The sequence below is a fragment of the Xenopus laevis genome, chromosome 3L (assembly GCF_017654675.1).
Source record: "Xenopus laevis strain J_2021 chromosome 3L, Xenopus_laevis_v10.1, whole genome shotgun sequence".
NCBI lineage: Eukaryota > Metazoa > Chordata > Amphibia > Anura > Pipidae > Xenopus > Xenopus laevis.
Genome location: NC_054375.1, coordinates 150,113,662 through 150,128,914, shown reverse-complemented (window position 1 = coordinate 150,128,914; position 15,253 = coordinate 150,113,662). Strand labels below are relative to the sequence as shown.

General features: G+C 44.4%; 1 protein-coding gene across 1 annotated transcript; it reads right to left on the bottom strand.

The window, feature by feature from the left end:
* Positions 1-624: 624 nt before the first annotated feature.
* On the bottom strand, positions 625-15,253 carry nacc1.L (nucleus accumbens associated 1, BEN and BTB (POZ) domain containing L homeolog). The gene is made up of 6 exons (XM_018253700.2): positions 14,451-15,253; positions 6,462-7,380; positions 4,249-4,422; positions 2,567-2,672; positions 1,712-1,809; positions 625-1,485 (listed from the first exon to the last, which is right to left on the bottom strand). The coding sequence occupies exons 2-6, from the start codon at positions 7,315-7,317 to the stop codon at positions 1,229-1,231; spliced, it is 1,491 nt and encodes a 496-aa protein (XP_018109189.1). The 5' UTR covers positions 7,318-7,380; positions 14,451-15,253; the 3' UTR covers positions 625-1,228.

Genomic DNA, 15,253 nt, shown 5'->3' with positions numbered 1-15,253 from the left:
AATTATTTGTGGTTTTTGATTTATTTAGCTTTTTATTCGGCAGCTCTCCAGTTTGCGATTTCGGCAATCTGGTTGCTAGGGTCCATATTACCCTAGCAACCATGCACTGATTTGAATAAGAGACTGGATATTAATAGGAGAGGCCTGAATAGAAAGATGAGTAATAAAAAGTAGCAATAACAAAAAGTTTTATCCTTACAGAGAATTTGGTTTTTGATGGGGTCAGTGACCCCCGTTTGAAAGCTGGAAAGAATCAGAAGAAAAGGGCAAATGTTCCAAATACTTTAACAAATAAATAATGAAGACCAACTGAATAATTGCTTAGAATTGGCCATTCTATAACATTCTAAAAGTTAACTTATAGGTGAACACCCCTTTAAAGGACAAGAAAAGTGTAAATGCTGGGGGGTTCCTTGTAGCTCACCCCATATGATGCAAGCAGTGACTTTTTTTCTACAATACCATATCATTTACACTTGTCCTTTAATCTGAACCTACATGGGGTTCTACAGTCGTCTCTGGCCTACAATTCCCAGCATTCCACTAGATGCCGAGAAGTGTAAATTGGGACACCCCACACTGTAACAACTGGGCAGCACCCCAAATCCCGTCACACTAGATTAGACATCCGCACATACACAGCACCTCTCCCCCCCACCAACCTGTAACTTACCCTACATGAGTGGGTCATACCAATCGGCGGGTGGGCTTGAAATGAAGGGGAACGCAGGGGGAGGTGTTATTAAAAAAAAAAAGGGTCTCTCTGCTCCGGGCATCAGGAACCCAGGAGTTGGGTTATCAAAGGGCCAGTGATATCGAGTATCTACCTCAACTGCACTATAAAACGATGCAGACAATCTATGTACAGTTCAGTCCCAGTGAGCGGCTTGGAGTATCTCCAGATTTGTACAAGCATGACGCGTGCCGTATAACGATGCCGAGTATCCCTATACACTGAAAATGGACACGCTGGGTTATATAATGACACTGCGTATAACTGTATACTGAGAATGGACACGTGGGCGCTGTATAATGATACGGAGTACCTCATGCAGCAGTGTATAGCGATACTGTGTGCCTCCACTCCGTCCCACCGTCGTGCAGCAGCGTACAAGCCATAGTGATGTACAGATGATAGCCCAGCTCCTGAGTGCCTTATTGTCCTCCCTCCTCATCCTCCTCTTGGAAAGGGGGGCAGAGGGATTATCTACATAGCAAGGAAGTGGAGTCACGGCATCCCCTCCCCCGGCTCTCCGTCGTATCCCGCCCCGTGCTCCACGGGAACTGCAGTGCCCCCCATCAGGTCAGGCTCCATTTTGCCGGTGTCGTTGATAAAGGAGGTGTAGGCGTCCCCCTCGGCCATGAGAAGCTTGAGTTTGGGGATCCAGCTCTTTCGCACCACACGCCGGGCGTTCGTACACATGTCAGCAGCGATGGCGTTCATCTCGCTCTCTTTGAAGTTCTGGGCAAAATTCTGACAGTAAACTGCGGGCATGAAAAGGGTAAAAACCATAAGCCCTGCCCATGTGATGCCAGTTAGCCCCTCCCCCACAAGCAAAACCTCTGCCCCACAGAGATCGGTCTGTGAGTGTCACCTAAATATGAAGCACCCTTGTTTTCAGGTAAAAACTATAAACAGGTGTAGCACTCACTGCTCCGCCCCTCGCCCCCCAGGTAGAGCCCCTACAAGAACAAAGAAGTGAAGTCTCACATTTAACTGCATGGAGCACTCGGCTGTCCAGTGGTTTCCTACTGGGGTCGTTGGTTGATGAGCGGATTCCAGTCCCACAGCTGTTGGCTAAAGTGTTTCTAGATAAAAGGAGACAGGAATATTAAAGGGATACCTGATGTGTTTTCAAAAGGAGGGGTGTGTGTATTGATGCTGGGTTTTCATTTGGAGGGGTTGAACTTGATGGACTTTTGTCTTTTTTCAACCCAATTTAACTATGTAACTATCAATTAATAGTGCTGCAGAATTCTGCACTGAAATTGGTTATTTAAAAGAGCAAACAGATTTTTTTATATTTAATTTTGAAATCTGACATGTGGCTAGACATATTGTCAGTTTCCCAACTGCCTCAGTCATGTGACTTGTGCTCTGATAAACTTCAGTCACTCTTTACTGCAAGTTGGAGTGATATCACCCCCTCCCTTTCCCCCCAGATAGCAGCTCCCTAACACAAGATAACAGCTGCCTGGTAGATCTATGTTAAAATCCAGGTCCCACTGAGACACATTCAGTTACATTGAGTAGGAGAAACAACAGCCTGCCAGAAAGCAGTTCCATCCTAAAGTGCTGGCTCTTTCTGAAAGCACATGACCAGGCAAAATGACCTGAGATGCACCTACACACCAATATTACAACTAAAAAATACACTTGCTGGTTCATGAAATAAATTTTATATTGTAGACTAAATTATTTGCAGTGTAATTTAAAAATAAAAACTACATCATAAGCAACAGGTCTGGCACCTCTGCCTTGTCACCAGCATCTCCCTCACCCGCACACTAAAGATCCTCCTTGCAGCCAATCCCCACCCTACCCCCTAATAAATCACACTCTCACCTGTCAAAGAAGGAGGCCAGCAGCCTGCGAAGAAGAACTTTATGTCGTGTTCCAGCACTGATGTGACAGTTCATCAGCTGAGCCCGTGTTATAAACACATTGGTACCTACAGCCCAAATATACAAAAAATATGTTGAGACCACAGCGCAGGGTCATACAGTGACACAGACAGGAGGGAACTATGGGAGATGAGTCTGTCCCTCCCACTGCAGGGTGATACAGTGACACAGACAGGAGGGAACTATGGGACATGAGTCTGTCCCTCCCACTGCAGGGTGATACAGTGACACAGACAGGAGGGAACTATGGGACATGAGTCTGTCCCTCCCACTGCAGGGTGATACAGTGACACAGACAGGAGGGAACTATGGGACATGAGTCTGTCCCTCCCACTGCAGGGTGATACAGTGACACAGACAGGAGGGAACTATGGGACATGAGTCTGTCCCTCCCACTGCAGGGTGATACAGTGACACAGACAGGAGGGAACTATGGGACATGAGTCTGTCCCTCCCACTGCAGGGTGATACAGTGACAGACAGGAGGGAACTATGGGACATGAGTCTGTCCCTCCCACTGCAGGGTGATACAGTGACACAGACAGGAGGGAACTATGGGAGATGAGTCTGTCCCTCCCACTGCAGGGTGATACAGTGACACAGACAGGAGGGAACTATGGGAGATGAGTCTGTCCCTCCCACTGCAGGGTGATACAGTGACACAGACAGGAGGGAACTATGGGAGATGAGTCTGTCCCTCCCACTGCAGGGTGATACAGTGACACAGAAGGAGGGAACTATGGGAGATGAGTCTGTCCCTCCCACTGCAGGGTGATACAGTGACACAGACAGGAGGGAACTATGGGACATGAGTCTGTCCCTCCCACTGCAGGGTGATACAGTGACACAGACAGGAGGGAACTATGGGACATGAGTCTGTCCCTCCCACTGCAGGGTGATACAGTGACACAGACAGGAGGGAACTATGGGACATGAGTCTGTCCCTCCCACTGCAGGGTGATACAGTGACAGACAGGAGGGAACTATGGGACATGAGTCTGTCCCTCCCACTGCAGGGTGATAGAGAGACACAGACAGGAGGGAACTATGGGACATGAGTCTGACCCTCCCACTGCAGGGTGATACAGTGACACAGAGAGGAGGGAACTATGGGACATGAGTCTGACCCTCCCACTGCAGGGTGATACAGTGACACAGAGAGGAGGGAACTATGGGACATGAGTCTGTCCCTCCCACTGCAGGGTGATAGAGAGACACAGACAGGAGGGAACTATGGGACATGAGTCTGACCCTCCCACTGCAGGGTGATACAGTGACACAGACAGGAGGGAACTATGGGACATGAGTCTGACCCTCCCACTGCAGGGTGATACAGTGACACAGACAGGAGGGAACTATGGGACATGAATCTGTCCCTCCCACTGCAGGGTGATACAGTGACACAGACAGGAGGGAACTATGGGACATGAGTCTGTCCCTCCCACTGCAGGGTGATACAGTGACACAGACAGGAGGGAACTATGGGACACGAGTCTGTCCCTCCCACTGCAGGGTGATACAGGGACACAGACAGGAGGGAACTATGGGACATGAGTCTGTCCCTCCCACTGCAGGGTGATACAGTGACACAGACAGGAGGGAACTATGGGAGCACAGCAGTACCTGTCACTAGTTCTATCTTCTCTGCTGGGTCTCCCTCCTCATATAATTTGGGGTGACAGCGGTTTCCAATCTGACTGATGAGTTCTGCGGGGAGGGTGGCCAGATCCTGCCTGACACGCACACGGTTCCGGGAGTCTGAGAATACAGGATCAGGAAGAGCCTCCACCTTTTCAGCTGAAAGGAAGGGAAAGGCAATGAGCACAAGAAGGAAACACACATTCCTGGCTAAGTTCTGAGCGATGGATCATGTGATACTCTGGGTGCTGCCTCAAGCTCAGACCAACACTACATACAGGACACCCAGTACTGACCAAAGACAAGTGAGGGAGCTGCACATGTCTCCAGCCTGGGGTTTCTAATGATCTTGGAACACTGGCCACTTAACACTTATTATTTAAACGTTAAAAGAACAGTAAAATTAGTGTTTGTAAGTGAAAATATAATGTACTGTTGCCCTGCACTGGTAAAACTGATGTGTTTGCTTCAGAAACACTACTATAGTTTATATAAACAAGCTGCTGTGTAGCCATGGGGCAGCCATTCAAGCACAGGATACACAGTAGATAACAGATAAGTACTACTATAGTTTATATAAACAAGCTGCTGTGTAGCCATGGGGGCAGCCATTCAAGCACAGGATACACAGTAGATAACAGATAAGTACTACTATAGTTTATATAAACAAGCTGCTGTGTAGCCATGGGGACAGCCATTCAAGCACAGGATACACAGTAGATAACAGATAAGTACTACTATAGTTTATATAAACAAGCTGCTGTGTAGCCATGGTGGAAATTGAAAAAAGGCTATATGGCTTAAATAGTGTTAAATAGTGGATAACAGATAACACTATTATGTTCTGCAGGGCTTATCTGCTGTGTAACCTGAGCCTTTTCTCCTTTGAATGGCTGCCCCCATTGCTACACAGCAGCTTGTTTATATAAACTATAGTAGTACTTATCTGTTATCTACTGTGTATCCTGTGCTTGAATGGCTGTATTGCTACACAGCAGCTTGTTTATATAAACTATAGTAGTACTTATCTGTTATCTACTGTGTATCCTGTGCTTGAATGGCTGCCCCCATTGTTACACAGCAGCTTGTTTATATAAACTATAGTAGTACTTATCTGTTATCTACTGTGTATCCTGTGCTTGAATGACTGCCCCCATGGCTACACAGCAGTTTGTTTATATAAACTATAGTAGTACTTATCTGTTATCTACTGTGTATCCTGTGCTTGAATGGCTGCTCCCACTGCTACACAGCAGCTTATTTATATAAACAATAGTAGTGTTTCTGAAGCAAACACGCCAGTTTTACCAGTGCAGCAACAGTACATATTTTTATTACTTGAATACTTTCATTTTTTTGACGGTACTGTTCCTTTAAAAGGCAGATGACTTTATTACATCAGTAACAGCCTGAGACTAAGGGGCAGATTTATCAAGGCTTGAATTGAAAATTTGAATTTTACAAACTGTCAAATTCAACTAGGGAGTTATTCAAATTCAATTCAAGTTTTTTTTTTTAAAAATTACATTTTCGATTTTTGTCAAACTCGAATTTGACTATTAGCCACCTAAATCCTGCCGAATTGCTGTTTAAGTCAATGGGAGATGTCCAGGGATCAATTTGGAATTGTTGCAGCCTTCCTGACATTTGAGGTTTTTTTCGGAGAAAAAAAACTCGAATCAAATTGAGTTTTTCAGGTCGATTGGATTCATCCAAGTTTATAAAATTAGATTTTTTTAATAAATCTCCATTGGTCGAATTTATGGGAGTTTTTAAAAAGATATGCAATTTTTCTGTGGTGTGTAGTTCTACTTTTGGAGCAAAAACTTATGAATACAATTTAGGTCAAAAAAGTTATACACAGTGGTCACATCCCAGTCCGAGGGTCATTCATCATTTAGTAGAATAAATCACAAGCAAAAAAAAAATCAGGAGAGAACTACTGTTTAGTAAAGAAGTAGGCCAAGTTATATTTAAAATTAAAAAATCGTTATTAGGACATGCATTAGCCTAACGCGTTTCGTATTCCTAATAACGATTTATTAATTTTAAATATTACTTTGGCTACTTCTTTACTAAACAGTAGGTCTCTCCCGAGTTTTTTAAAAACTCACATGAATTCGAAATTCGACCTTTGATAAATGTCCCTCCAAGTGCAAAGAGCTGCTATGGTAGCAGTATCCCACACAGAAACTCACCAGTCTGGTTGACGTTCATCATGCTGTACATTGTGTACATGTTACAGATCTGTCTGTACTGCTCCTCTGTTCCATCCTCTCCTACTTCCTCCTCCTCGTCTTCCTCATGATAGGATCCAGGGCTATCACTTGTGTAAGCGCTAGAAGTTCCTGGGCTTGTCCTCTCTGATCCAGCAGTACCCACTTGCCCTGCAGGTCCCACCGCTGCTCCTGCTGCTCCTCCTCCTTGTGAGAATCGGGCCACCTTCCTCCCCGCTCCACCGGCCTCCTTCTGCCCCCCTTCCCACAGTCTTTTGGCTACTGGAGTGCATTGCACGGCTTCCGACTCCTGGCTCTCTGTCTTCACCTTGGGGGCTCGGGATGAGGAGGAAGAGGAGGAAGAAGAGAGAGCAGCTGCTGCGGCTGCCACTGCGGCTGTTGGACTTGGAGGCTCGGAGCTGGGGGTCTCCTCGGGGTGAAGGCCTTGGGAGTCACAACTAGGGGAGCTGACCTTCAGGAAGAACTCTGTGCCCTTCTCCATGATCTCCTGGATCTGCAGGAAGCCGGCCGTATACATAAGGAGGAACTGGTCTCCCACATTCATGCTGAGTCGGCCCGTGTAGCAAAAGCTCAGGATTTGCTGGAAGGATTGAGCCTGGACAGATCCAGGCAGCTCCACCACTGGATTTTTGCTGTTGTGGAAAAGGTCTCTGAAGTAGGAGCTGCTGGCCGCCAGGACGGCCCGGTGGGCTTTGAACTGGTGTCCTCTCACTACAACAGACACATCACAGTAGAGGCCCTGTAGCCGCTGCTCATTCAGGCACTCCAGAATGCTGTTCCCAAAGTTGGGAATCTCCATCTGCAGCGTCTGAGACATGATGACAGGGAGCCGGGAAGCAACAGAGACAAGGAAAAGGGGAGACTGGGGACAGCGGGGAGGCTGTGGAGAGAGACACAATGCATTGTGGTTACTGCTTTAGAACAGACATACTGTACGTAACAAAGCAAGTTAGGTTGAAAATAAGAGACTTGTTAAACCTTTTAAGTCTATATACAGTCTTATGAAAAAGTTTGGGAACCCCTCATAAATCTTTGGAGTTTTGTTTATCATTGGCTGAGCTTTCAAATTAGCAACTTCCTTTTAATATATAACATGCCTTATGGAAACAGTAGTATTTCAGCAGTGACATAAAGTTTATTGGATTAACAGAAAATATACAATATGCATCATAACAAAATTAGACAGGTGCATAAATTAGGGCACCCCAACAGAGATATTACATCAATACTTAGTTGAGCTCCTTTTGCAAATGTAACAGCCTCTAGACGCCTCCTATAGCCTTTGATGAGTGTCTGGATTCTGGATGTGGCTATTTTTGACCATTCGTCCATACAAAATCTCTCCAGTTCAGTTAAATTTGATGGCTGCCGAGCATGGACAGTCTGCTTCAAATCATCCCATAGATTTTCCATGATATTCAAGTCAGGGGACTGTGACGGCCGTTCCAGAATATTGTACTTGTCCCTCTGCATAAATGTCTTTGTAGATTTCCAAGTGTGTTTAGGGGTCATCTTGTTGGAATATCCAACCCCTGCAGCGTAACTTCAACTTTGTGACTGATGCTTGAACATAATCCTGAAGAATTTGTTGATATTGGGTTGAATTCATCCGACCCTCGACTTTAACAAGGGCCCCAGTAGTCCCTGAACTAGCCCCACAGCATGATGGGACCTCCACCAAATGTGACAGTAGGTAGCAGGTGTTTTTCTTGGAATGTGGTGTTCTTCTTCCGTCATGCAAAGCGCTTTCTGTTATGACCAAATAACTCAATTTTGGTCTCATCAGTTCAAAGCACTTTGTTCCAAAATGACTGTGTTTTGTCTAAATGAGCTTTTACATATAACAAGCGACTCTGTTTGTGTTTGCGTAAGTGCAGAAAGGGCTTCTTTCTCATCCCCCTGCCATACACATGTTCTTTGTGCAAATTGCGCTGAATTGTAGAACGATGTACAGATACACCATCTGCAGCAAGATGTTCTTGCAGGTCTTTGGAGGTGATCTTTGGGTTGTCTGTAACCATTCTCACAATCGTCCGCATATGCCGATCCTGTATTTTTCATGGCCTGTCAGACCTGGGTTTTACAGCAACTGTGCCTGTGACCTTCCATTTCCTGATTCTATTTCTTACAGTTGAAACTGACAGTTTAAACCTCTGAGATAGCTTTTTGTAGCCTTCCCCTAAACCATGATACTGAACAATCTTTGTTTTCAGATCTTTTGAGAGTTGCTTTGAGGATCCCAAGCTGTCACTCTTCAGAGGGGAGTCAAACAGAAGCACAACTTGCAATTGTCACTTTAATTACCTTTTCTCATGATTAGACACACCTGCCTATGAAGTTCAAGGCTTAACGAGCTAATCCAACCAATTTGGTGTTGCGAGTAATCAGTATTGAGCAGTTACGTGCATCCAAATTAGCAAAGTTACACATTTGATTTAATTTCATACAACTGAATACTGCTTCACTAAAAATCTTTGTTCACAAAACACCCCAGAACTCAGATGTTCCTGGGAAATGAAAGACATACCACTGTTGTCTTTTTTGTTTAAAGTGGAGTAAATTATTATGCAGGCTGAGAGGGGTTCCCAAACTTTTTCATATGACTGTATAACCTGCCTGAGAGTTGATCCAGATGAATGCAAAAAACCCATGTGAAGCCTCTCCAATTTGCCACAGAGGGGGAACAAATTCCTTCCGGACTCCAAAATGGCAATGGGACCAGTCCCTGGATCAACTTGTACTATGAGCTATCTCCCATATCCCTGTATTCCCTCACTTGCTAAACACCATCCAACCCCTTCTTATACCTATCTAATGTATCAGCCTGTACCACTGATTGACGTATGTGTATTCAACACGCACCCCCACATACCTGATGTACTGCCCTCACATAACTTCTGGGTTTCTACAGCCCCCCAACTGATGAGAAAGAGAGGAAATTCTGATTGGAGTTTTTTAACTTATTTTGCCAAGCTTTTAATTGAAAGAAGAGAACAGATCTAATTGTTTTAACACTTCGTGTTTATATGATTTTTTTTTGGATTTGCATAGATATATCTGTATGAATTTAAAAAGAAAAAGAGGAGCCCCACTCCCCCCTTATGTATCATCTTCTTCTGTTCCCTTTCGGTTAATTTTTAGTATGTTATAGAATGGCTAATTATAAGCAACTTTTCAATGGGTTTTTATTATTTAGTTTTTAATTATTTGCCGTTTTCTTCTGACTCTTTCCAGCTTTTGAGTGGGGGTCACTGACCCCATTTAAACACAAATGCTCTGTAAGGCTACACATGTATTGTTATTGCTACTTTTTATTACTCATCCTTCTATCAGGCCTCTCCTATTCATATTCCAGTCTCTTATTCAAATCAGTGCATGGTTGCTAGGGGAATTTGGACCCTAGTGACCGGATTGCTGAAATTGGCAACTGGAGAGCTGCTGAATAAAACTGTAAAATAACTCAAAAACTACAATTGATAAAAAAAAAAATTAAAGCCAATTGCAAATTGTCTCAAAATATCACCCTTTAAACCATAAGGTGAACAAACCCTTTAATGAAAAGAAAATAATAATTGCCAACTGAAAGCAGTCTGTCTGTCCCTTTGTGCAGTGCCAGTTCTGACTGTTGAAACAGTGTAGGACAAGCCAGATCTCCTCCAACAATGCCAGGCTTTATCACGAGTCTGTCAGCTGCTTCATCGTTTCAATAGTCAGAAGCAGCAGTGCAGAGAATATTGACAGCTCTACAGACACTGCAAATGCATTTACACACAACTAAAACGTATATTGAGATGTTTCTTAGGATTATAATTTCTTTTTTTAGGCAAGCAGCAGTTATTGGGCGGAGTTCCCCTTTAAAGCAGGAAAGTAGCCATCCAGAAAGCAGTGAAACTCAATGAAAAATGAAAGGCCGTCCTTCCCTGCACCTATTCTGGCTGCACCCGCTTCTGATTGTTCAGGCAGTACGGGGCCCGCACATAATACAGGGCATTGTGTAGGGTAAGGGAGGGGCAGTTTCATGTACAGTTTAATTCAGTTGCTGCCAACTGCTCCCTCCCACACACTTAGGCAATGTCACAAGGCAAAGCTGTTGGCAAAAAAAGGAAACCAAAGGCATGATAATCGTGCACCTCAAGAGCTGACGCTCAGAATGCAAAAGCAAAAGTCCAGGACCAATGAGAATAGAATTAGTAGAGCCCAAAAGACTAATAAACACAGCTTTGATCTGCAGTTCAACAGTCTCTTCCTGTGAGGCTCCTATTGTGGGACAGATTATTGGGGCCGGATAAAGCCCTAAAGCAGGTGTTACGAGGGGGGTGGGGGTGCCCATTCACTTTTGAAAATCATTCACTTTAGAAGACAATGTAGTCAGGCAGTCAATGGTGACTCTCTAGTGTGGCTTCAAAACGTGAATCTGGTTGCTAAGCTTGCTCAGCCTAGCAACCAGGCATTTGTTTGAAAGTCAGCATGAAGGCTGAATTGCACAGGGCCAGGTTGCTATAGTTACTGACCCTAGTTACCTGATGGCATTTCAGGTCACAAATAGGAGAAAAACACAACAAATAAGGGAGATATGATTGAATAATAATACAAGTAGACTAACTGAGTAGATGCTTGTGCCCACAGTTGCTGAACTGCATATATAAGATAAATAGAGCATGTCCAACCCTATAAAGGAAAAGAACATCACAAGCAGGTGAACCCTATTTGGTTCATCTCAGCAGCCCATGGGCCCCTCTATCCCACATTTCATCCCCTCGGGACACCCCTAGTTTGTTATTCTGACATTCAGCCCCTGTATCTGTGCCCCCCCTTCATTCTACCAATCACATTTAGCGGCTTTTAGATCTCAAAAGGTGGCCATCTGCAGATTAAAAGGTTGGTTCACCTTTACACTAACTTTTAGTACGTTATAGAATGGCCAATTCTAAGCAACTTATCAATTGGTCTTAATTTCTTTTTTTTCTTGTTTTTTAATTATTTGTCTTCTTTAACTGACTTTTCAGCTTTCAGTTTTTTTCATTGTTATTGCTACTTTTTATTACTCATCTTTCTATTCAGACCTCTCCTGTTCATAGTCCAGTCTCTTATTCAAATCAATGTATGGTTGCTAGGGGAATTTGGACCCTAGCAACCAGACTGCCAAAACTGTAAACTGGAGAGCTGCTGAATAAAAAGCCAAATAATTTAAAATGAAAACCAGTTGCAAATTGTCTCAGAATTTCACTCTCTATATCATATTAAAGGTGTACAACCCATTTAAATTGCTAATTCAGCACCATGAGACCAAGTTGGCAGCTCAGCCGTAAGTGTATGGGGACCAGTGTGAGTCTGACGAATCCAACTGATTTGCCAAATGATCAATTCCTTGCAATCTGTCCATACACAGGCAACCTAATTGTGACTGCCAGTTCACGCGAGGCTTTAGGCTATCATCTCACTGGTGTTTCCTTCCTTTGTCAGGGAGAATGGATCGCACAGTATCAGTAAACAGAGAGTGTTTATAGCAAAGCAAACACTCCCACCATGCATTTCCCTCTGCTCCTCCCCTGGGGCCCAAATCACAAACATCCCACTGGGCTATACATATATATATATATATATATATATATATATATATATATATATATATATATATATATATATATATATATATATATATATATATATATATATATATATATATATATACACACACATATACACACACACATAAAGTACAAACACCTGCTTCCACTGCCGACAACATGTACCTTATCTGCTTTAGCCCAAATTGTGGATTAAAGGGATTGTTCTCCTTCCAAACACTTTTTTCAGTTGTTTTCAGATTGTTCCCAGGAAATAAAGACTTTATTCAATAACCTTCCATTTATTATTTTTTACAGTTTTTCCAGAGTCTAAGTTTAAAGTTGAATGTTCCTGTCTCTGGTGTTTGAGTCTGACAGCTCAGTAATTCAGGTGCAGACTCTGAGCTGTTACAGTTCTGCAACATTGAGTTGATACATTTCTCAGCAGCATTTCTGGAGTATTAGCAACTATTGTATCAAGTCTAACAGCTGCCTGTAATGAAACACAGGGATTCTGCTCAGCAGGGACAAAGATAAGAAATGTATCAGCTAAATGAATCAATTTAGAACAGTTTCTGGGATGGGGGTCGCTGACCCTGTAGCTACTTGAAAAATGATACTTTACACTTCAATATTAGAAAAACGGTGACATATAGAAAATAGAAAGTCATTGTAAAAAGTTATTTCTGGTGATCTATCTGAAAACTACTTGTTGTTTGAAGGTGAACAACCTCTTTCAACAGTCAAGTCACCTGTAACCTACAGACTGTTACAGCCAGGTATTTTTAATCCTTCAATTAGAGTCCTGCACGGAACCAATTTCTAAGACCCAGACCCGACTCACAACCTGCATATTTAAGCACTTTGATCTGCTACCCGACCGGCCGACCACCATCAAACAGGAAGTGATGTTGACACAAACCGGAAGTGACGTCATCAAAAGTGGGCGAGACAGAAACTAGTTTTGTAAAACTTTAAAAGGAGTAAAATATAGATCTATACCTGCACCTGAAAATCCTCCCCTCATTCTGCAGGGTGACCACTTTTTTTGCGGGTAACCAACCTGCTGCAGGACTCTACCTTCAAGTCCTGCTCTGCCCTTTCCCTGATTGAAATTTAAACTAAGGTTCCACATTTAGAGATTCGGCCGAATCCCGAATCCTTCGTGAAAGATTCGGCCAAATACCGACCCCTAATTTGCATATGCAAATTAGGGCCAGGAAAGGAAAAGGTGGGAAATGTTTTTGCTTACTTGATTTCCCTTCCCATGTCTAATTTGCATATGGAAATTAGGATTTGGATTCGGTTCGGCCATGCACAAGGATTCGGCTGAATCGGAATCCTGCTGAAAAGGCCGAAACCTGGTGAAATCCCGAACCGAATCCTGAATTCGGTGCATCCCTAATTCAAACACAGTCATTAGGTCTGACATTCTAATGGCTGCCTGGTTTCTAGGGGAAATGGGACTTAGCAACCAGATTCATTTAAATTGCAACAGGAGAAAAATAAGGGCAAGGCCAGACGTGGCGTTTTTGAGGCGTTTTTACAAAAGAACAGCCAGGCGTAAATACGCATAAACTGCACTAACACTGAAACAAATGAAAAAGGCACTATGGCAATTCACAGGACGCCAGTATTGGCGTTTTTTTTTTTTAGCAGAAACACCAATACGTCAAGAAACTACCAAATCTATAGACTCTATGGGATCTGCACGTCTGAAACCACACTTTGTGTAAATACGCAGCGTATTTTAAATATGGCGTCCAAATTCTCAATAAGAAGTGCATGTTGGGAAAAGAATCCTACGTACTGAAAAACGCATGTTGAGGGTCACATGTGGTTTCAGTGGCGTATTTACGCCTGGCTGTTCTTTTTTAAAAACGCCACGGCTGGCCTTGCCCTAAGAAAAGAGAGGACCAACTGCAAGCTGTCCCGGGGCAGTTCTGATGCAGATAAAGGGATTGTGTATAATTCTTACACTGGATCCTATGAAACTAATAAAGAGTCACACACAAGTCTACAGGAGCCTTCAGCAAAGTGGGGCCCATAAGAATCCCTCCATTCAGGCCCTGGGCCTTCACTTGCACAGTCCTGTCCTCAATCATATTAAACTTTCTAACTTTCCACTGAGAAGACAAAGAGAAAAATAACTACATGAAAGTCACAAAAAAAGTGTCCCGATCAGTTCCAAAGGAGCAGAAAGCCGTGGGTTGGCAGGGGATGCTGGGAGTTATAGTCCAAAGGGGAGGAACTATGTAATGAGGCAAAAGTTGCAGAGCCTTTAACAAGTGTGTGTTCATCACTGAGGGGCCAATATGGCGCCTGAAACACCTCAGTTTTCTCATAATTTCGCTCCATAAAGAGACATAAGGATGATACGTACCCCCTCTTGCTCTCGCCGCGCTCAGCTCCCCCCGGTAACCGCTTCCGTTTGCGGTCTTCGGCTCTCAGCGGCTCCGGGACCAGCAGCGGCCATTCATCGCCAAGTAGGGGAGAGCGAGCGATTGCCGATGTTACCCAGACGCAAAGGGGTGAGAGAGCGAGCGCCGAAAGCTCCGAGCCAGACAGTAGAGGGAAATAGGCAGGCGCCTCAATCGAGCGTGGAGTGCGAGGAGCCAGACTATAGGGGGTTGTGAGCAGGACAGATAGCGGAGCGCCGCAACAGCGATCCAGACTATGGGGGCGGGGATGAGACGAGAGATAGAGGAATAAAGCGAGCGAGATAAGGAAATAGAGTCATATATACACCGGTACCGGGCGCCTCGCAGCGGAACCTGCTGAGGGGAAAAACTGTCGGGCTAGCGCAATAGATAGGCAGGATACGCAGTCAGACAGTCGTACTCTGAGCGCACAGGGTTCTGATGGCTATGCGACAGTCTAGGGCAAGGAAGCGCCGGTAAAAGCCACGGGTGGAATGAGCGAGGCGATGAAGCGGCCCCAGAGTGACGAGCCAAGCTGCGGGGAGAACCAAAGTATCGGGGAAAAGGAGCAGACTGCATCCCCAGGGGAGACTGAAGGATCGCCGAGCAACGGAGCAGACAGCGAGGAAGAGATACGCGGCCAGTATCAATCCATCCTCGAAACACGGAGCAGACACACAGGGGAGAGGAACTGATCGCCGAGCATCCGAGACCCAGACAGAAAGAAAGAGAGCACGCAGGGAGCGGACGAGGATGCAAACAAAGG